The 23,845-nt window shown below is 41.5% G+C and overlaps 1 protein-coding gene and 1 long non-coding RNA gene across 9 annotated transcripts in view; both read right to left on the bottom strand.

Annotated features, from left to right (window-relative positions):
• NBEA (neurobeachin) overlaps positions 1-23,845 on the bottom strand; it is an 892,011-nt gene that overhangs the window by 609,366 nt on the left and 258,800 nt on the right. For all 7 annotated transcript variants that reach the window (XM_049853455.1, XM_049853457.1, XM_049853456.1 and 4 more), the window contains 5 exons: positions 16,546-16,654; positions 5,464-5,545; positions 5,138-5,261; positions 3,893-4,085; positions 1,238-2,254 (listed from right to left, as the gene is read on the bottom strand). In XM_049853455.1, coding sequence (XP_049709412.1) covers positions 1,238-2,254; positions 3,893-4,085; positions 5,138-5,261; positions 5,464-5,545; positions 16,546-16,654 — 1,525 coding nt within the window. The remainder of the gene's footprint in view (positions 1-1,237; positions 2,255-3,892; positions 4,086-5,137; positions 5,262-5,463; positions 5,546-16,545; positions 16,655-23,845) is intronic.
• On the bottom strand, positions 8,037-10,826 carry LOC126058365 (uncharacterized). 2 transcript variants are annotated; one of them, XR_007513208.1, is made up of 3 exons: positions 9,475-10,826; positions 8,856-9,066; positions 8,037-8,804 (listed from the first exon to the last, which is right to left on the bottom strand). It is a non-coding gene; the product is annotated as an uncharacterized LOC126058365 (long non-coding RNA). The 2 variants fall into 2 exon arrangements; XR_007513207.1 differs by having other exon boundaries at positions 8,037-8,906; positions 8,958-9,066.

Raw genomic sequence — 23,845 nt, 5'->3', positions numbered from 1 at the left:
CAAACGGCAGCACCAACATTTCCTCACCACCAGGACTAAGAGTCTTGAATTCTCTTACAACAAATTCCTGTTCATGAGGTTTTAGAAAATAATTCTCACTGCTAATAATTCCAGATTCTCTCAGCTATAATACCTGCATTATGGGATTGTTGTGAGGATTAAATCTGTAAACTCAGAGCACAGTGCCTGAACCATAAATCCCAAAAAACCGAACGCAGTGCCGTTGATTCCAACTCACAGCGACTGTATACAACAGAGTAGAACTGCCCCATAGGGTTTCCAAGGCTGTTGTTATCTTTATGGAGGTAGACTGCTGCATCTTTATCCCATGGAGGCATGGTGGGTTTGAACCCATGACCTTGCAGTTAGCGACGAAGTGCTTAACCACTGTACCACCAGGGCTCTTTTGGACCATAGTACGCACTGGGTAAGTAACAGGCTCCTTTCCCTTTCCCTTCCCCTTCACTTCATCTACCTCTTCAATCTGCACCCTGGTCCTCTTTTCTACATCCACAGAACAGGGTTGGGCCTGCAGCTTAAACGGTTAAAATTAATCAAGTATTCAGAATGCAAGCTCAAGTACAAAACGTGTGGATCACAGAGTGATGTGTAGTCAGAGCCATGGAATGCTAGAATTGGTAAAGGCCATAAAAGTCATATTTTGATCTAGTACAACCTCTTGTACTTTAGAAGGAAGCTTAGGCCCAGAGAGGTTGAGCAATGTTGCGCAGACAGTAACTGGCAGAGTTGGAACTATAATTCAGGTATCTGTATTCTCTCTTATATATGCCACCACACTACTTGACTCCATATACAGAAAAACATGCAAAAGCTGGAACATGTGTAAGATGGAAACCTGTCAGAGGAGGAAAACTCAAATATTTTCCACTAAAACAAGTGATAGAAAAGTGGTAAGACTGCACCCTGTCAAATGTAGAAAACTTGTGAGACCCAGAAAAACAATGCAGTCCCGTTGAGGTCTGGCTCTCACAGGGTTCACTGTATTACTGTGATGCCATAATTGAATAAAAAAAAAAAAAAATTTTTTTATACTGAATATTAATTGCATATTAACATAGTGTAATTGGTAGGAAATCAGTCTGCTTCTGTGCTGAAGTTGCTATGAGTTGGAACGGACTCGACAGCAGCTAGTTTTTTTTTTTTTTTTCTGTGCTAAAAACCTAAAGTCTGTTCAGTATGTTTTGTTTGTCTCTAGACCTCATATGGGAGAACTTACTTGGGTGGTAGTGGTCGTCTGGATCTTTCGGACTTCCTTCCCTGACTCTTTGCCGTCGTCAGACCTCTCCGTATCTGAAATTATACTTCCAGCATCAATATTTGGTACAATTTTGCTACCAGAAGGCTCAGTTTCCAGAGTTGTGGCAGTCATTTCTGCATATTCTAACCCTTTAGAAGGTGGTGTTAAGTCTCTCTCAGAAACAGTGCTCATTCCATCTGAAGTTGTATGGATTTTGAACTCCTTTTCCTCGATCATACTTGATGTGCAAGTCAAGTCTACATTAGCAGTCATGTGAGCAAGCAGTCCAAGATCATCGCCAACACCAAGACGAACTTGCGTATCTTGAATATTTGGGATAATGTGATTGCTGGAAAGTTCCGCAAGGAGCTTCTCTTCCTGTTTGGGTGCTTTATCAAAGAGAAATGATGTGCTACTGTTAGAAAGGTCATCTTTCTCATCTGCTAATGTTATCAATGGACCATTATCCTTGTCTTCGTTTTTTTTAATGACACCAACACTACTATGTACGTTGTTCTGGAGCTTCTCAACAGCAGCACTGTACACGTTATCCAGCAAAGATTCAACCTCCACAAGGGCACCATTCTCTCCACCTACTAAAGTCTCTGGAGATAAATCCATATCATCAAGTTTTACTTCGGTTGCTTCCACTTTTTCTGCTTTTATATCAACTAAAAGATCGTGCACTTCCACATGTACACCACTTCCCGGTCGATCTGAGTGTCCAAGGATATCATCTGGCACTTTTGTTGACATGAGTAAGTCTCTGGCATCTGTGCTAACAGGGTAATCGGTCTCACTTTCTGGGCTCTGGCTCTGTGCAAGATCTTCTATCTCTCGAATTTCCATTCCACCCTTTGCTCCTGTTGTCTGCGAGGAAAGACCAGAGATGGTGCTCACGCTCCCTTTCTTTCCCTTTTTAATGTTTTCCTCTTCTTGTCTTTGATACTCCTCATACATTTTGGCTAGGTATTCCTTATGGGCTTCATAAGTGACCTTAGGAGGAATAAGTAAAGGAAAATATTTTACATGAATGCATTCTGTATATGTTAAGAAGATATTGGATGTAAATAAAATGGTGGTGATAATAGAAAGACAGTGGCAGGAATTTTAAAATTTCAGAATTAGCACATATTAATCCTAAGATAAATGCTTGCTTTCAACAAGTAATTGGAAGAAATCATCAAAAAATAGTTACACATGACTTATACGCGACCTGCCCGAAGTCTCACACGTAGGTAAACTAACAATATTAAAGGTTCAAATACAGTGATTGTTTCTTTGAGGTTAAGTACTTCGGTTTTACCTGTGTTAACACACTGGATATGAGAATTTAAACAGAGAATGACAGCTAGTATATCATAGCATCCACAGTACAATTACTGCTGGTTTTTACCACCTATAACTCATGTGTGTCCTTTCACAACTGAAGTTATATAAAAAAAAATCATAAATACATACATGTATAAACTTGTAAAACCCAGAAAAAAAACAACCATTTTATCTTTATCTAGCCTATTTTGAATTTGCGACTTTACATCAGCTTGTTTAGGAATGGTCAGGATATACATTTCTTGTGCTAAGTTATCATGTCTTCGCCTCTAAAAATTTGTGAATGCAATGATAAAACTGAGGTGCCAATACATTATAAAATGTAAATTTATAACAGAAATAAAACCTCCAAAATTAAAAAAAAAAGTATTCAAAATGCTTTGTGATAGGCGCATGTGTTATTAATTTATGTTTAAATGACAGAATAACAGACTTTAAGATTCAGAGGGACTGTCCTTCGGAGATTATCTAAATACTATAACCTCTTAATTTGACAAAGAGGAAATAAAATCCCAAAGCAGGGGTTGAAACCTATATGTTTAAATATTCACCCACCACCATCAAGTCAATTCTGGCTCACAGTGACCCCAAAGGAGAGAGTAGAACTGCCCCACAGGGTTTCCAAGGCTGTAATATTTATGGGAGGAGACTGCCACATCTTTCTCCTGCGGAGCAGCTGGTGGGTTCGAACTGCCAGTCTTGCGGTTAGAAGCCAAATGCTTTAACTACAGAGCCACCAGGGGTCCTATATTTAAACACAGATTGTATAGATACTTAGAAAAATAGATACTTAAAGAAAAGACAAAGCATTTAAAAATACAAAGAAGATCAAACATTTTAAATGTATTTACGATTCACTTGAAAACAATTTCTAACTATTTTATAAAATGTCTAACAAAGTATATTTTAGAAAATATTGTATAAAACTTTTTTATGAGAACCAGGTATGCTTTAGTTAAGAGCAATCGGCTCGTATTCATGTTCTCAGATCTGCTATAAAACAGATGTCACATCAAATATGGGATCCCAAAGTCCTAATTTATAAAACTGGGGTTTGAATGAAGTGATCACTAAGATACCGTCAAGCTCTAACATTCTAAGAATCCAAAAAAAACAAACTTGTTGCCATGGAGTCGATTCTGACTCATAAAAACCAAAAAGAAAAAAAAAAAAAACAGAAAATTGGAATAAAGGAATCGGCCATAATCCTCACTGCCCAAGAGAGGGCAGCAGATGACGGTCTGTAGGCACTTCTCCCACTGCTGAGGCCCTGGCGATAGGGAATTCTAAATCCCCTGTTACCTTCGAATGGGCTATTGACAGCGTATCCACCCAGACTCTCCAGCCTCCCCATTCATATTTTATCGCGTGATACAGAAGGATCCGGAAGATGTTGTAGACCATCTCCGTAATCTTCTGTTCCTCGGAATTTTTAGGGTTGATGTAGCCAAGAGAAAACATCCAATCCTGCCACACTGAACACTGCAATAAGCACCTGAGGGGAATAAAGAGGATCTCATTATAAATATCTAAGTTAAATTAGAATGTAAACCCTTGAAATTTGATAAAATAGTGAAAATACAATCTGCCATCAGTAAAGCAAGCCCAAGTCATTCCGCACATTGTATGTTTTAGACTTCCAAAGGCTTTCCCTCATTCCTCTACCTGGAAAAATCCATGTGATCACTCAGAATCCCTTTCCTAGCTGTTGCAGTCAGATTTAGTTATTGTTTCTCTGCTTCTCATCCCGCTTGGCACTTGCACCACATGTAACATGTTACACACTAATCACAGCTCTGTGACTGTCATCACCACCAGGCTGTGTGTGCTTAGACCGTGTTCCACCACGGCAGCGTCTCACGGCCCGGCACAGTGCTTTACGCCCAGCAGACACGCCATCATGCTGCTTAAAGGCCCCGTGACCGTGCCGACTCCACGGCCTCAGACTGTACCCCACTGACGTCGCTAGCTAGCTTAAAAATGAATCGCTTTAGTTATATGACAAACTGGGAGAAGAATAAGTGAATACGGGCAAATATAATTAAAAGTGTTAAGTAGTGTTGGTGATAGGTAAATATCACCAAAAGTACATTTGAAATAAGGATCTGAGTATATGTACATTCACACATAAAATTAAAACAGAATAGATGTTGTTGTCGTGTGCTGCCTCAAACCGGCCCCATGTGACAGAGGAGAACTGCTCCAGAGGGTTTCCTAGGCTGTAATCTTTACAGGAGCAGATCACCAGGTTTTTGGTCCCTCAGAGCAGCTGGTGGAGTTGAACTGCTGACCTTTTGGTTAGCAGCCAAGCATTTAGCCACTACACTACCAGGGCTCCTTACTAAATAAAAGTGTATAAAAATAAGTCAAAATATACTGAATACAGACTAAATCAAAGAAATATACAACACTTCTCTAATGATTATGTGTACTTAGCAACATGCAAAAGACATGAAAAGTTTTTATTGAAAAGACTGAAAATTTAAGGCCAGAGAATATAAGATTACTTATGGAATAAAGGTTCATTACAGTACTCAAATTGCTGACCTTCTATTTTCACGGCTGTTACTGAAAAGTTTGATCATGTCAGATAAAAACAGACGGCGAACCTCCATCAGTTCTGCACTTGGTGTGGAGTTTTTCAGTAAAGTTGCCACCACCTTCAGAATCACTGTAAACGACAAAGAAACTGGCGTTGAAGACTAAGAAGTGCACAGCCTCGTCTGCTCAGAGTACTGACTGATTTACAGCAAAACGCTGGGCACCACACAGGTGGAACACCATGCCCATGAAGGTGATTACACCCACTTATGGTCTCCTCTCACATGTTACCACGTGACAAGCGATTAAATAAAGAGCTGCCATTTGCTCACTTGGGTTCTGAATTTTCACTGTAGAATCTGGCTCTGGGTGTGGCTTGTGTACAACTTGAGTGCATACTTGCTCTGTCAAGATCTGAAACAAAGAATTTAGACTTCATTTACAAAATATGTAAATAACAATAGTAAAATATAAAAAGAATCTGCAAAAAAAGTCAGTGCTGTTCAATTCCAAAGAAACATGTCTTCTAAAGAGTCTGAGGATTTCAACTCAAACATTTTAATTCTGGATTTCTCAAATTTTCTGTATTAGGGATAAAGACAAAACCAAGATTAATATCTATAGAAGGAAAAACTAATTAGGAAATCCATGAATTTATTTTTTGAAATATCTTTTCAATATACATTCTTAATATACCTATAGAGCTTTGGCTGCATAGTGGTTAAGAGCTCTGCTGTTAACCGAAACGGTCTGCAGTTCAAATACACCAGCCACTCTGTGGAAACCCTATGGAGCAATTCTACTCTGCCCTATCGGGTCCCTATGAGTTGGGAGCAACCGGAGGGCACCTAAAAACAACAATATACCTATGCTGTGAATTGCAAATATCTCACTCTTTGTATCACCACTATAATAAAAACGAGAAAACAAGTAAATAAAATAATATCTCAGCTAGGGTTGCTATTTCAAAATGAAGTCTGACAAGGGGAAAACATACATAAAAATGTGGCTTCTCATTTACTAATAAGTTGCCTTTAGTTTCCGTCAGAAAACAAATAATGGTAAATGTTGGACAAAAAAAGGAAACACAGAATCATAAGATTTAAACTCCTCGTTGGCTCTGCCAGCACTGAGCTCCCATTCACATTGTTGACTGTGATTTTTCTAGTGTATTAGAGCACATTGCAGACACACTGCCAGGGCTCAGGAATAGTCTGCTCACTGTGACCTTCCTAGTGTATCAGAGCACCTTGCTGACATACTGCCAGGGCTCAGGAAGGGTCTGCTCACTGTGACCTTCCTAGTGTATTAGAGCACACTGCTGACACACTGCCAGGGCTCAGGAAGGGTCTGCTCACTGTGACCTTCCTAGTGTATTAGAGCACACTGCTGACACACTGCCAGGGCTCAGGAACGGTCTACTCACTGTGACCTTCCTAGTGTATTAGAGCACACTGCTGACACACTGCCAGCCTCAGGAAGGGTCTGCTCACCGTGACCTTCCTAGTGTATTAGAGCACACTGCTGACACACTGTCAGGGCTCAGGAAGGGTCTGCTCACCGTGACCTTCCTAGTGTATTAGAGCACACTGCTGACACACTGCCAGCCTCAGGAAGGGTCTGCTCACCGTGACCTTCCTAGTGTAGTAGAGCACACTGCTGACACACTGGCAGGGTTCAGGAAGGGTCTGCTCACCGTGACCTTCCTAGTGTATTAGAGCACACTGCTGACACACTGGCAGGGTTCAGGAAGGGTCTGCTCACCGTGACCTTCCTAGTGTAGTAGAGCACACTGCTGACACACTGCCAGAGCTCAGGAAGGGTCTGCTCACCATGACCTTCCTAGTGTATTAGAGCACACTGCTGACACACTGGCAGGGTTCAGGAAGGGTCTGCTCACCGTGACCTTCCTAGTGTATTAGAGCACACTGCTGACACACTGCCAGGGCTCAGGTATATTACTACACTGGTTACAGACTGCCAGTACTCAGGAAGGGTCTGCTCACTGCGACCTTCCTAGTGTAGTAGAGCACACTGCTGACACACTGCCAGTACTCAGGAAGGGCCTGCTCACTGTGACCTTCCTAGTGTATTAGAGCACATTGCTGACACACTGGCAGGGTTCAGGAAGGGTCTACTCACTATGACCTTCCTAGTGTATTAGAGCACATTGCTCACACACTGCCAGTACTCAGGAAGGGCCTGCTCACCATGACCTTCCTAGTGTATTATGGCACACTGCTGACACACTGCCAGGGCTCAGGAAAGGTCTACTCACTGTGACCTTCCTAGTGTATTAGAGCACACTGCTGACACACTGGCAGGGTTCAGGAAGGGTCTGCTCACTGTGACCTTCCTAGTGTATTAGAGCACATTGCTCACACACTGCCAGTACTCAGGAAGGGCCTGCTCACCATGACCTTCCTAGTGTATTATGGCACACTGCTGACACACTGCCAGGGCTCAGGAAGGGTCTACTCACTGTGACCTTCCTAGTGTATTAGAGCACACTGCTGACACACTGGCAGGGTTCAGGAAAGGTCTGCTCACTGTGACCTTCCTAGTGTATTAGAGCACACTGCTGACACACTGCCAGCCTCAGGAAGGGTCTGCTCACCGTGACCTTCCTAGTGTATTAGAGCACACTGCTGACACACTGCCAGGGCTCAGGAAGGGTCTGCTCACCGTGACCTTCCTAGTGTAGTAGAGCACACTGCTGACACACTGCCAGGGCTCAGGAAGGGTCTGCTCACTGTAACCTTCCTAGTGTATTAGAGCACACTGCTGACACACTGCCAGGGCTCAGGAAGGGTCTGCTCACCGTGACCCTCCTAGTGTAGTAGAGCACACTGCTGACACACTGGCAGGGTTCAGGAAGGGTCTGCTCACTGCGACCTTCCTAGTGTATTAGAGCACACTGCTGACACACTGCCAGTACTCAGGAAGGGTCTGTGAAATGAAAGAATGAAGAACTGAAGTATACATAAATAATGTATATATGAGTGCTCACTCTATTTTAGCATGTGATAATCTTATTGTTTCATATATGTAAAATCCAGTGCTGCCACATTTATGGAGACATCATTTTATATTAGTGATTTAATTTCCTGTTTAGCTTTAACATTTTATGTTCTGAATGGTCCTGTAAAACTGTTCAACCTAATGTCAGGTACAAAAACAGCAGGGAAATGATGAAAGTTAGTTGAGTGATCATTTCTGTACTGCCCTACTGTAACTGTGTAAGGAAGTCAATCAATTAGGAGACGGGTTGGCCTCTCCTGATTACAAAGGATCATGATATCCAAAGATGGCATTTTTCTTCCCTTCCTGCTCAGCCAAAAAAAAAAAAAAAATGGGAAATTTGCACAGGTATGTTAAGGGTGTACATTAAAGGGTGAAGAGTTGAAATAAAAGCTGATCTATTATCACTAACTGACAAACATGGGGCACGAGGCCACCCGTTCCCTCACTGCATACTTTCATCGAAACAGAACACTCTGCAGTCTCAACGGGATGGTACCTCAGACTTTCCGAGCGGAGCTCTCGACATCCGCTACCAATCAGATGGTACCTCAGACTTTCCGAGCGGAGCTCTCGACATCCGCTACCAATCAGATGGTACCTCAGACTTTCCGAGCGGAGCTCTCGACATCCGCTACCAATCAGATGGTACCTCAGACTTGCTGAGCGGAGCTCCCGACATCCGCTACCAATCAGATGGTACCTCAGACTTTCCGAGCGGAGCTCTCGACATCCGCTACCAATCAGATGGTACCTCAGACTTGCTGAGCGGAGCTCCCGACATCCGCTACCAATCAGATGGTACCTCAGACTTTCCGAGCGGAGCTCTCGACATCCGCTACCAATCAGATGGTACCTCAGACCTTCCGAGCGGAGCTCTCGACATCCGCTACCAATCAGATGGTACCTCAGACCTTCCGAGCGGAGCTCTCGACATCCGCTACCAATCAGATGGTACCTCAGACCTTCCGAGCGGAGCTCTCGACATCCGCTACCAATCAGATGGTACCTCAGACCTTCCGAGCGGAGCTCTCGACATCCGCTACCAATCAGATGGTACCTCAGACCTTCCGAGCGGAGCTCTCGACATCCGCTACCAATCAGATGGTACCTCAGACCTTCCGAGCGGAGCTCTCGACATCCGCTACCAATCAGATGGTACCTCAGACCTTCCGAGCGGAGCTCTCGACATCCGCTACCAATCAGATGGTACCTCAGACCTTCCGAGCGGAGCTCTCGACATCCGCTACCAATCCGATGGTACCTCAGACTTTCCGAGCGGAGCTCTCGACATCCGCTACCAATCCGATGGTACCTCAGACCTTCCGAGCGGAGCTCTCGACATCCGCTACCAATCCGATGGTACCTCAGACTTTCCGAGCGGAGCTCCCGACATCCGCCTCCAATCAGATGTAGGCGGCACAGGGATAGAATCTCTGTGGAAACCATACACCAAAGAACAGTCAAAGCGGTTGGTATATACCTACAGGGAGCTTTCACACCAATATGCCCAAAAGCCCTGGTGTGTAACCTACAGCTCAGTGAACAAGATCCCAGCAAAATACGGTTACAACCAAGAGATTCAAAATAACTGCAGAGAAGCCAGGAGAAAACCAGGCCATACTCTCCCATGATGGAAACTAGCCATACCTTCCTCTGCCAAAAAAGCAGCAACACGTGGTTTAGGACACACAGTTCACTTCAAAGCACCAGCAATCTCACATTGCTCAGTTTCTATTTCGCCGTCCACGACAGCAGTAATTGCCTTGCCTACCCAATAAGGCAGTTAGAATGGTTACATAAGCAAGTACACATGAAATTGCTTTGAAAACTGTATTATTAAAATCTTTTTTATTACAAAAATGCATTTAGAAACTCAATTCAGAATGCATTTATTAAGAACCAGTTATATGTCCACCCTGTGCTAAACGTCAGGAGATGGGACATCCAGTCGATAGCGGGCACTACATCTGTAGGGTCAATGTCCCCCATCAGGCTTGGTGAGGCAGGCATAAATACCTGCCCCTGTTAAGTAGGAAGGCATGGTAGGCTGTCATGAGCCTAGGTGAGATGAGAAAGGGAAGGAGGGCAATGGGTATAAATAACGGCAGAGCAGGTTAACCCCACTTCCCAACAGAACAAAACCTCCCTGAGAATTCAGAGCCAGGTACGGGCATGAGTTCAGTGTGTGTAGCGTTTACACCACACCTCAATTCCCAGCAGCGCTGTTTTCAGAGCTCGCTGGACAGGGCAGGGCAAAGCCAGTGAATTCCAGGCACGGAGGTAATGTGATGACTATGCTATTTATAAACACAGACTGGAGCCCAGCACCACACATTTAAAGCATAAGTGAAACACTGATTTTGTAAATGGAATTATTTTGTAATTCACGGGTCACAGAAAGACATTAGGCTTAAGCAGGGGCTGCTGGAGGGATAATCATATCTCAGATGAAGCTTCCTTTCTGACTCACCCACTCCGCTGCCTCTTCACGCATAAATCTTTCCGTATTAGTAGGCTCAACTTCAGAGACAGGAGTGGCACCAATTCATTCTTCAAAGTGGCAAACCACTGACCTCCCTGTTAAGTTAGCTAGAGATACCTGGGATCAGAGAGCCTTTAGAGTTTCTGCAAGTTACCTAATCTTTTGATTCTTAGTTTCTTTATTGGTGGAATGAATGTTTGAATAAGATGATTATCTAACAGATTGTCCACCTCTAAGATTCTATAATTTTGATAGAAGAGTTTTATTCTAATGAGCTAAAGTTTTAAAGTTGACTACCATTTTGTAAAATAATTTGTCCTGAGAAATTGCTATACTCTTAAAGAAAAAAGTTAAAGTAAAAAATGCATTTCTTTATTTCTATAGGAAGCTGATCTCACCACGTTCTAAGTTCCTACCTAGCTGTTCCTGTCTACACCATGTGTTTATCTGAATTACAAGAATACTGTGTAACAAGAATAGCAACCAAAAAACTAGAAAGTGAAAATAATATAACAATATTTAATACAGTCATTAATCCTATCATGTTATTGAGATCTGCAAGTATATGAAACCTAAAAATCCAGTTATTTTGTCTTCACAGGACTTATTCTAAAATTTAGCAAATGCTTTTTAAGTGTATTAGGGAGGGATACAAATCATTAATAACAGAAAACATAAATATAATTTAGAGATGGAGTAGTAAGCAAAAAAGCAAATGACACTTAAGACTTAAATTTTGCAAATAATTGTATAAAAATAGCTTTGAGTAATTTCACAGAGGGGTTAATGATGGCCAACGCATATCTTAGTGTATATGTTGTTGTTGTTACGTGCTGTCGAGTTGGTTCCGACTCATAGCGACCCTGTGCACAACAGAACGAAACGCTGCCTGGTCCTGCGCCATCCTCACAAACGTTCTCATGCTTGAGCTCATTGTTGCAGCCACTGTGTCAATCCACCTCGTTGAGGGTCTCCCTCTTTTCTGCTGACCCTGTACTCCGCCAAGCATGATGTCCTTCTCCAGGGACTGATCCCTCCTGACAACATGTCCAAAGTACGTAAGACACAGTCTCGCCATCCTTGCCTCTAAGGAGCATTCTGGCCGCACTTCTTCCAAGACAAATTTGTTTGTTCTTTTGGCAGTCCATGGTATATTCAATATTCTTCGCCAACACCACAATTCAAAGGCGCCAACCCTTCTTCCGACTTCCTTATTCATTGTCCAGCTTTCACACGCGTATGACGCGACTGACAATAACATGCCTTGGGTCAGGCGCACCTTAGTCTTCAGGGTGACATCTTTGCTCTTCAACACGTTAAAAAGGCCCTTTGCAGCAGATTTACCCAATGCAACGCGTCTTTTGATTTCTTGACTGCTGCTTCCATGGCTGTTGATTGTGGATCCAAGTGAAATGAAAGCCATGACAACTTCAATCTTTTCTCCGTTTATCATGATGTTGCTCATTGGTCCAGTTGTGAGGATTTTTGTTTTCTTTATGTTGAGGTGCAATCCATACTGAAGACTGTGGTCTTTGACCTTCATTAGTAAGTGCTTCAAGTCCTCTTCACTTTCAGCAAGCAAGGTTGTGTCATCTGCATAACGCAGGTTGTTAATGAATCTTCCTCCAATCCTGATGCCCCATTCTTCTTCACAGAGTCCAGCTTCTCAGATTATTTGCTCATCATACAGATTGAATAGGTACAGTGAAAGGATACAACCCTGACACACACCTTTCCTGATTTTAAACCAATCAGTATCCCCTTGTTCTGTCTGAACAACCGCCTCTTGATCTATGTAAAGGTTCCTCATGAGCACAATTAAGTGTTCTGGAATTCCCATTCTTCCCAATGTTATCCATAGTTTGTTACGATCCACATAGTCGAATGCCTTTGCATAGTCAATAAAACACAGGTAAAGATCCGGCTGGTATTCTCTGCTTTCAGCCAGGATCCATCTGACATCAGCAAAGATATCCCTGGTTCCATGTCCTCTTCTGAAACCGGCCTGAATTTCTGGCAGTTCCTTGTCGATATACTGCTGCAGCCGTCTTTGAATGATCTTCAGCAAAATTTTGCTTGCGTCGGATATTAGCGATATTGTTCTATAATTTCCACATTTGGTTGGATCACCTTTCTTGGCAATAGGCATAAATGTGGATCTCTTCCAGTCAGTTGGCCAGGAAGCTGTCTTCCATATTTCTTAGCATAGATGAGTGAGCACCTCCCGCGCTACATCTGTTTGTTGAAACATCTCAATTGATATTCCATCAATTCCTGGAGCCTTGTTTTTCACCAATGCCTTCAGAGCAGCATGGACTTCTTCTTTTCAGTACCATTGGTTCCTGATCATATGCCACCTCTTGAAATGGTTGAACATCGACTAACTCTTTTTGGTATAATGACTCTGTGTATTCCTTCCATCTTCTTTTGGTGCTTCCTGCATCGTTTAATATTGAATCCATGGAATCCTTCACTATTGCAACTTGAGGCTTGAATTTTTTCTTCGGTTCTTTCAGCTTGAGAAATGCTGAGTGTGTTCTTCCCTTTTGGTTTTCCATCTCCAGCTCTTTGCACATGTCCTTATAATACGTTACTTTGTCTTCTCCAGCTGCCCTTTGAAATCTTCTGTTCAGTTCTTTTACTTCATCAATTCTTCCTTTAGCTGCTCGACATTCGAGAGCAAGTTTCAGAGTCTCCTCTGACATCTGTCTTGGTCTTTTCTTTCTTTCCTGTCTTTTCAGTGACCTCTTACTTTCTTCATGGATGATGTCCTTGATGTCATTCCACAACTCGTCTGGTCTTCGGTCACTAGTGTTCAGTGCGTCAAATCTGTTCTTCAGATGGTCTCTAAATTCAGGTGGGATATACTCAAGGTCATATTTTGGCTCTCGTGGACTTGTTCTGATTTTCTTCAGTTTCAGCTTAAGCTTGCATATAAGCAATTGATGGTCTGTTCCACAGTCGGCCCCTGGCCTTGTTCTGACTGATGATATTGAGTTTTTCCATCGTCTCTTTCCACAGATGTAGTCAATTTCTGTGTGCTCCATCTGGTAAGGTCCATGTGTATAGTCGCCGTGTATGATGGTGAAAGAAGGTATTTGCAATAAGGAGGTCGTTGGTCTTGCAAAATTCTATCATTCGATCTCCGGCATTGTTTCTATCACCAAAGCCATATTTTCCAACTACTGATTCTTCTTCTTTATTTCCAACTTTCGCATTCCAATTGTCAATAATTATCCATGCATCTTCATTGTATGTTCGATCAATTTCAGACTGCAGCAGCTGATAAAAATCTTCCATTTCTTCATCTTTGGCCCTAGCAGTTGGCGCATAAATTTGAATAATGGTGGTATTAACTGGTCTTCCTTGTAGGCATATGGATATTACCCTATCACTGACAGCATTGTACTTCAGGATAGATCTCGAAACGTTGTTTTTGACGATGAATGCAATACCATTCCTCCTCGAGTTGTCATCCCCAGCATAGTAGACTAAATGATTGTCCAATTCGAAATGGCCAATAACAGTCCATTTCAGCTCACTAATGCCTAGGGATCGATGTTTATGCTTTCCACTTCATTTTTGACAATTTCCAATTTTCCTAGCTTCCTACTTCTTACATTCCAGGTTCTGATTATTAATGGATGTTTGCAGCTGTTTCTTCTCATTTTGAGTCGTGCCACACCAGTGAATGCAGGTCCCGAAAGCTTTACTCCATCCATGTCATTAAGGTCAACTCTACTTTGAGGAGGCAGCTCTTCCCCAGTCATCTTTTGAGTGCCTTCCAACCTGGGGGGCTCATCTTCCAGCACTATATCAGACAATGTTCCACTGCTACTCATAAGGTTTTCACTGGCTAATGCTTTTCAGAAGTAGACTGCCAGGTCCTTCTTCCTAGTCTGTCTTAGTTTGGAAGCTCAGCTGAAACCTGTCCTCCATGGATGACCCTGCTGGTATCTGAATACCGGTGGCATAGCTTCCAGCATCACAGCGACACGCAAGCCCCCACAGTACGACAACTGAGAGACGGGTGGGGGTTAGTATATATAGGAGCTAAGAAACCTAGGAAATCACTTCAGAAAACTAGGAGTCGGGGATGTTTTCTTAATTTATAATTATTTCTTTTTCAGTGTGATTCAAATAGGCTTTACATCTTTATAATTCATACAATGTTGTTTGCATATGCTTTTTGTAATATTTATTGAGTGTTCACTATATCACATGCATCTTACTGCCTTAGAGTTTTCTAATATTTATTGAGTGTTTACTATATCACACGCCATCTTACCACCTTAGAGTTTTAAAAAGCACTATGACATAGTCCTTAACTCCAGTGCCTTACGCTATAGGATATAAGTCTAGCTGGTGTGTCTTTAGAAATGGAAGCAGCAGAAGGAATTAGCTCTATTTAGGATGTGAACAAGTAGGTTGACCACTACACATAGAAGGAGACGAAAAGTATTTCAGAAGAGAAAAAGTATGTCTGAAAATGTGTTTGTAGATGGCAGTCTAAGGTAACTGAAAAATAAGACACATATAAGTAAATACCAGAAGATGAGGCATATTTTCACTTCACTCTAAAAAAGCATGGAATAAACAAGTATTTTTAAGAAAGAGGGAATCCACCCTGAGAGTATGGCCCCTGGACATCCTTTTAACTCAGTTCTGAAGTCACTCCTGAGGTTCACCCTTCAGCCAAAGATTAGACAGGCCCATAAAACAAAACGAGACTAAGTGGACACACCAGCCCACGGGCAAGGAAGGACGAGAGGGCAGGAAGGAACAGGAAAGCTGATAATGGGGAATCCAAGGTCAAAAAGGGAGAGTGTTGACATGTTGTGGGGTTGGCAAGCAATGTCACAAAACAGTATGTGTATTAGGTGTTTAATGAGAAACTAATTTGGTCTGTTGAAGTACAATGAAAAAAAAAAGGAAAGAGGGAATCCTACATCTACGGTCAACTGATTTTCGACAAGGGTGTTAAATCCATCTAAAGGCAAAGGAAGAATTTCTTCAACAAGTGATGCTGGCAAAATTGGGAATCTACATGCAGAGGAATGAACCAGGATCTGACCGTTACACCACACACAAAAACCAGCTCCAAATGGATCACGGACCTTAATCTGAAAACTAAAACCATAAAATTCATACAAGAAAATGTACAGACAAAGCTGTGACACCTGGGTTTCTGTGATGGACTAAACCATATGACTACAAAGGCACGAACAGCAAAAAACAAAATAGGAAAACAACCCTCATAAAAATTAAATACTTCTGTTCATCAAAAGATTTATCAAGAAAGTGAAAACGCAGCCTATAGAGTGGAAGTAAGTCCTGGGAACCGTGTATCCAATAAAGGTCTAATATCCAAACTTCATAAAATACTTCTACAACAACAAAAAGACAAAATATGCAATAGAAAGTGGGTGAAGGACTTGAACTGATATTTCACTGAGGAGGATATTCAAATGGCCAAGGAGTACGTGAAAAGATGCTCAAAGTCATTATCCATTGCTGTTGTGGTGGTGTGCCATCAAGTTGATTCCTAATCAGCAACTCCATGTAACAGAGTGGAACTGCCCCATAGGGTTCCAGAGGCTGTTATCTTTACAGGAGCAGACTGCCAGCAAATGATGTGTATCCGTTTGTTCCCAGGGGTCATTTTGTTTGTTCCCACGCCCAACGGTGCCTGTTATGCAAAACCGACTAACCCATACTCAAATCAGTATCAAAAGATTAGCATATTGTACATGGATATGTTTTAAATTAAAATAAGATTTATAAGATATATGTTCTATTTTTTTAGGATTTCCAGCTCTAACCACGTTTTTAGATTAACTGATCAACCACAGATTAAGAGGGTTTCCACTGGCTATTTTTAAAATTGACATCAGACATTCTTTCTCACCTCATAGAGTGTGTTGTATGTGGTGACAGTCACAGTATTGGTATGCAACATCAGCCTTTCTCCAAGAAGAGTGAAAAGACTATGGGTGTGCATGATTTCAACTTTTCTCCTGTAGAGAAGGGAAACAAAAAACCAGAGAAACATTGCATTTTCTGATTACACAACTTTTGGCTAAGAAAGCACATTTGATAAGCAGGTACAGAATTATTGACACTTTTTTTTTCAAACTCCCACTTGCAAAAAGAAACCATAGTTTACATCACAGCTATCTTGCAAAGTTCCAAAACTACTCTTTAAACACTTTTGAAATAAATCATCTGTGCAAACTAAAATGTGAAAAGTAAAAATAATAAAATAATGTTAACAAATGTTAACAGCTAATATTTGGAAGTGTCTAAACTATTTAGGAGTTACTTTTATTGCATTAAAATTATTGTTTTCCTTTAACATAGAGACCAAAGAATTTTTAAATCATCTCTGTGCAAAGTCAAAGTCTATAAAATAATCTGTGACGAACGTTAAGATCAATGGTTTAAAATTATGGTTAAAAGTGAGTACTCTAGCTTGGTGTTGGGGTCACAAAGGAAGATATTTGCACATAAGTGATGACTCGTTATTGCTTGTATTTGTGATCTCCTAATGAGTTGGTTTTTTTAAAAATTAGCACTTATTGTTGGCTCATTTAACTGTTCCCTACCACACCCATAACCAGGATAGGAAACTCTAGTTCAGGGGATTACTACAGGGCTCTCCTTGGTGTCATAATCTTAGAATTCAAGATCTAATCTTCTTGGCTCCCAGCCCTCAGTGTTTCATTTCTTACTTTGATCTTCTATTTTTCCCCATTTGGATTTGGCAACCGTGACATAAACTGGCAAAGTAACCACCACACTCTTGTTCCTCCCCTTTCTGGTCCACAGCTATGCTACACTCCCAGCCCTCTTCAGCTGGGTGTGGGCATTGAACTGTGTTCTACTCAGTGCCAGGGGAGCAGATGAGCTGTGGACCATTCTGAGGACTGGCCCATAGAGAAAGCACTCTAGGCTCTTTTCTGAAGCCAGCAATGGAGCCACCATATAATGCAGGCAGGGGAGCTACAAGATGGGAGAAGAAGCCCGAATGGGACTCTAGATCCTGCTTGGAAGAGAGTTGCCTGCTGAAGAACACCCATTTGAACTTTAAGTGGAAAAAAAGAAATTACTCTTTTAATAAGTAACTAAAATTTCATTGTTTATCTGTTACAACAGGAATTGTTCATTAAATTTATACAGAAGTAATGAACCACATATCTAGGTACCATTCACCTGGAAATCCCCTCTTACAAATTAGGTCTCAAAACTTCACAACAAAAGACATATGACAGGGGCTGCGTGCGCGGCCGTGTTTGAATGGCTGTGAGTGGGGCCCAGCCCGGATGCGAAGAACACTGTAGGCGGACGGGAGCGGCTCCTCAAGCCCCGGGGCTGAGCTGAAGCGCTGCGGTACCATGAGGTGCCGCTCTCGTTCCTCCTACCTGAATCCTACCTATCATCAAAAGTCCAGCTAGAGGAGGTGGAGCCAAGATGGCGGACTAGGCAGACGCTACCTCGGATCCCTCTTACAACAAAGACACGGAAAAACAAGCGAATCGATCACATACATAACAATCTACGAACCCTGAACAACAAACACAGATTTGGAGACGGAGAACGAACTAATACGGGGAAGCAGCGATTGTTTCCAGAGCCTGGAGCCAGCGTACCAGTCAGGTACAGCACAAGCACAGAGAGCTGCTCCACCCCTCTGAACTAACCCCGGGAGGGGGACCAGCCGGTTCCGCGGGCGGCGTGGGACGCAGCCGGTAGGAGAAGTCCCCGGGAGGCAGTGACTGGTCTTGGAGCAGGAAGAGCAGCGTCCCAGCCGGAGAACCATCCCGCCGGGATTTGGACTGGACGCAGGTATGGCATAAACATGGAGAGCTGCTCCACCCCCTGAACTAACTCCGGGAAGGGGCCCAGCCGGGTCGCGCGGGCGGCGTGGGACGCAGCCGGTAGGAGAAGTCCCCGGGAGGCAGAAACTGGTATTGGAGCGGGTAGAACAGTGTCCCAGCCGGGACACTCGGTCACGGCACAAGCACGGGGAGCTGCTCCACCCATCTGAACTAACCCCGGGAGGCGGCTGAACTGGTTCGAGGGGCGGCACGGCCACGCGGCTGGAGGGACGAGAAGTCCCCGGGAGGCAGCGACTGATTTTGGAGTCGAGAGTGCACCGTCCCAGTAGGGGAGCCTTGACGCTGGGCGTAGGGCTGGAAGCGGAGGATCTGACTGTGACTCCAGCGGGCCAGACCCCCCGGGGGCAATCTCCACACAGCCAGCACACATAGGCGACGCGCCCGAGGGAATCTCAGATATAATAGTCATTCCAAGCAAGACAAGCAACTCTGGCTATATTCTGAGGTGTTACTCTCCTATCTCTCTGTTCCCTCCCCCACCCTCCCCAGGAGGATTCATTAACATCTGAATAGCCTGAGCCAGAGGGAGAACTCTTATAGGGATCTGACTGCATTTTTTTTTTAGCGGATTTTCTGGAAAAACTAGTTTCCCAGTGATGGCTCGGAAACAACAATCCATATCAAACCACTTAAAGAAGCAGACCGGGACAGCTTCTCCAACCCCCCAAACAAAAGAATCAAAATCTTTCCCAAATGAAGATACAATCCTGGAATTATCAGATACAGAATATAAAAAACTAATTTACAGAATGCTTAAATATATCACAAATGAAATTAGGATAACTGCAGAAAAAGCCAAGGAACACACCGATAAAACTGTTGAAGAACTCAAAAAAATTATTCAAGAACATAGTGGAAAAATTAATAAGTTGCAAGAATCCATAGAGAGACAACATGTAGAAATCCAAAAGATTAACAATAAAATTACAGAATTAGACAACGCAATAGGAAGTCAGAGGAGCAGACTCGAGCAATTAGAATGCAGACTGGGACATCTGGAGGACCAGGGAATCAACACCAACATAGCTGAAAAAAAATCAGATAAAAGAATTAAAAAAAATGAAGAAACCCTAAGAATTATGTGGGACTCTATCAAGAAGGATAACCTGCGGGTGATTGGAGTCCCAGAACAGGGAGGGGGGACAGAAAACACAGAGAAAATAGTTGAAGAACTCCTGACAGAAAACTTCCCTGACATCATGAAAGATGAAAGGATATCTATCCAAGATGCTCATCGAACCCCATTTAAGATTGATACAAAAAGAAAAACACCAAGACATATTATCATCAAACTCACCAAAACCAAAGATAAACAGAAAATTTTAAAAGCAGCCAGGGAGAAAAGAAAGGTTTCCTTCAAGGGAGAATCAATAAGAATAAGTTCAGACTACTCAGCAGAAACCATGCAGGCAAGAAGGGAATGGGACGACATATACAGAACACTGAAGGAGAAAAACTGCCAGCCAAGGATCATATATCCAGCAAAACTCTCTCTGAAATATGAAGGCGAAATTAAGATATTTACAGACAAACACAAGTTTAGAGAATTTACAAAAAACAAACCAAAGCTACAAGAAATACTAAAGGTTATTGTTTGGTCAGAGAACCAATAATATCAGATATCAGCACAACACAAGGTCACAAAACAGAACGTCCTGATATCAACTCAAATAGGGAAATCACAAAAACAAACAAATTAAGATTAATTAAAAAAAAAATACACATAACAGGGAATCATGGAAGTCAATAGGTAAAAGATCACAATAATCAGAAAGAGGGACTAAATACAGGAGGCATTGAACTGCCATATGGAGAGTGATACAAGGCGATATAGAACAATACAAGTTAGGTTTTTACTTAGAAAAATAGGGGTAAATAATAAGGTAACCACAAAAAGGTATAACAACTCTATAACTCAAGATAAAAGCCAAGAAAAACGTAACGACTCACCTAACAGAAAGTCAAACACTATGAAAATGAGGATCTCACAATTTACTAAGAAAAACGCCTCAGCACAAAAAAGTATGTGGAAAAATGAAATTGTCAACAACACACATAAAAAGGCATCAAAATGACAGCACTAAAAACTTATTTATCTATAATTACCCTGAATGTAAATGGACTAAATGCACCAATAAAGAGACAGAGAGTCACAGACTGGATAAAGAAACACGATCCATCTATATGCTGCCTACAAGACACACCTTAGACTTAGAGACACAAACAAACTAAAACTCAAAGGATGGAAAAAAGTATATCAAGCAAACAATAAGCAAAAAAGAAGAGGAGTAGCAATATTAATTTCTGACAAAATAGACTTTAGACTTAAATCCACCGCAAAGGATAAAGAAGGACACTATATAATGATAAAAGGGGCAATTGATCAGGGAGACATAACCATATTAAATATATATGCACCCAATGACAGGGCTGCAAGATACATAAATCAAATTTTAACAGAATTGAAAAGTGAGATAGATACCTCCACAATTACAGTAGGAGACTTCAACACACCACTTTCAGAGAAGGACAGGACATCCAGTAAGAAGCTCAATAGAGACACGGAAGATCTAATTACAACAATCAACCAACTTGACCGCGTTGACTTATACAGAACTCTCCACCCAACTGCTGCAAAGTATACTTTTTTTTCTAGCGCACATGGAACATTCTCTAGAATAGACCAAATATTAGGTCATAAAACAAACCTTTGCAGAGTCCAAAACATCGAAATATTACAAAGCATCTTCTCAGACCACAAGGCAATAAAACTAGAAATCAATAACAGAAAAACTAGGGAAAAGAAATCAAATACTTGGAAAATGAACAATACCCTCCTGAAAAAAGACTGGGTTACAGAAGACATCAAGGAGGGAATAAGGAAATTCATAGAAAGCAACGAGAATGAAAATACTTCCTATCAAAACCTCTGGGACACAGCAAAAGCAGTGCTCAGAGGCCAATTTATATCGATAAATGCACACATACAAAAAGAAGAAAGAGCCAAAATCAGAGAACTGTCCCGACAACTTGAACAAATAGAAATTGAGCAACAAAAGAATCCATCAGGCTCCAGAAGAAAACAAAAAATAAAAATTAGAGCTGAACTAAATGAATTAGAGAACAGAAAAACAATTGAAAGAATAAACAAAGCCAAAAGCTGGTTCCTTGAAAAAATTAACAAAATTGATAAACCATTGGCTAGACTGACTAAAGAAATACAGGAAAGGAAACAAATAACCGGAATAAGAAACGAGAAGGACCACATCACAACAGAACCAAGTGAAATTAAAAGAATCATTTCAGATTATTATGAAAAATTGTACTCTAACAAATTTGAAAACCTAGGAGAAATGGATGAATTCCTGGAAAAACACTACCTACCTAAACTAACACATTCAGAAGTAGAACAACTAAATAGACCCATAACAAAAAAAGAGATTGAAACGGTAATCAAAAAACTCCCAACAAAAAAAAGCCCTGGCCCGGACGGCTTCACAGCAGAGTTCTACCAAACCTTCAGAGAAGACTTAACACCACTACTTCTGAAGGTATTCCAAAGCACAGAAAATGACGGAATACTACCCAACTCATTCTATGAAGCCACCATCTCCCTGATACCAAAACCAGGTAAAGACATTACAAAAAAAGAAAATTATAGACCTATATCCCTCATGAACATTGACGCAAAAATCCTCAACAAAATTCTAGCCAATAGAATCCAACAACACATCAAAAAAATAATTCACCCTGATCAAGTGGGATTTATACCAGGTATGCAAGGCTGGTTTAATATCAGAAAAACCATTAATGTAATCCATGATATAAATAAAACAAAAGACAAAAACCACATGATCTTATCAATTGATGCAGAAAAGGCATTTGACAAAGTCCAACACCCATTCATGATAAAAACTCTTACCAAAATAGGAATTGAAGGAAAATTCCTCAACATAATAAAGGGCATCTATGCAAAGCCAACAGCCAATATCACTCTAAATGGAGAGAACCTGAAAGCATTTCCCTTGAGAACGGGAACCAGACAAGGATGCCCTTTATCACTGCTCTTATTCAACATCGTGCTGGAAGTCCTAGCCAGGGCAATTAGGCTAGACAAAGAAATAAAAGGTATCCGGATTGGCAAGGAAGAAGTAAAGTTATCACTATTTGCAGATGACATGATTATATACACAGAAAACGCTAAGGAATCCTCCAGAAAACTACTGAAACTAATAGAAGAGTTTGGCAGAGTCTCAGGTTATAAAATAAACATACAAAAATCACTTGGATTCCTCTACATCAACAAAAAGAACACCGAAGAGGAAATAACCAAATCAATACCATTCACAGTAGCCCCCAAGAAGATAAGATACTTAGGAATAAATCTTACCAAGGATGTTAAAAGACCTATACAAAGAAAACTACAAAGCTCTACTACAAGAAATTCAAAAGGACATACTTAAGTGGAAAAACATACCCTGCTCATGGATAGGAAGACTTAACATAGTAAAAATGTCTGTTCTACCAAAAGCTATCTATACATTTAACGCGCTTCCGATCCAAATTCCAATGTCATATTTTAAGGGGATAGAGAAACAAATCACCAATTTCATATGGAAGGGAAAGAAGCCCCGGATAAGCAAAGCACTACTGAAAAAGAAGAAGAAAGTGGGAGGCCTCACTTTACCTGACTTCAGAACCTATTATACAGCCACAGTAGTCAAAACAGCCTGGTACTGGTACAACAACAGGCACATAGACCAATGGAACAGAACTGAGAACCCAGACATAGATCCATCCACGTATGAGCAGCTGATATTTGACAAAGGACCAGTGTCAATTAATTGGGGAAAAGATAGCCTTTTTAACAAATGGTGCTGGCATAACTGGATATCCATTTGCAAAAAAATGAAACAGGACCCATACCTCACACCATGCACAAAAACTAACTCCAAGTGGATCAAAGACCTAAACATAAAGACTAAAACGATAAAGATCGTGGAAGAAAAAATTGGGACAACCCTAGGAGCCCTAATACAAGGTATAAACAGAATACAAAACATTACCAAAAATGATGAAGAGAAACCCGATAACTGGGAGCTCCTAAAAATCAAACACCTATGCTCATCTAAAGACTTCTCCAAAAGAGTAAAAAGACCACCTACAGATTGGGAAAGAATTTTCAGCTATGACATCTCCGACCAGCGCCTGATCTCTAAAATCTACATGATTCTGTCAAAACTCAACCACAAAAAGACAAACAACCCAATCAAGAAGTGGGCAAAGGATATGAACACACATTTCACTAAA

Source organism: Elephas maximus, chromosome 14 (genome assembly GCF_024166365.1).
Source record: "Elephas maximus indicus isolate mEleMax1 chromosome 14, mEleMax1 primary haplotype, whole genome shotgun sequence".
Lineage (NCBI taxonomy): Eukaryota > Metazoa > Chordata > Mammalia > Proboscidea > Elephantidae > Elephas > Elephas maximus.
The sequence above is the reverse complement of the archived record's forward strand: the minus strand, read 5'-3'. Positions and strand labels throughout refer to the sequence as shown.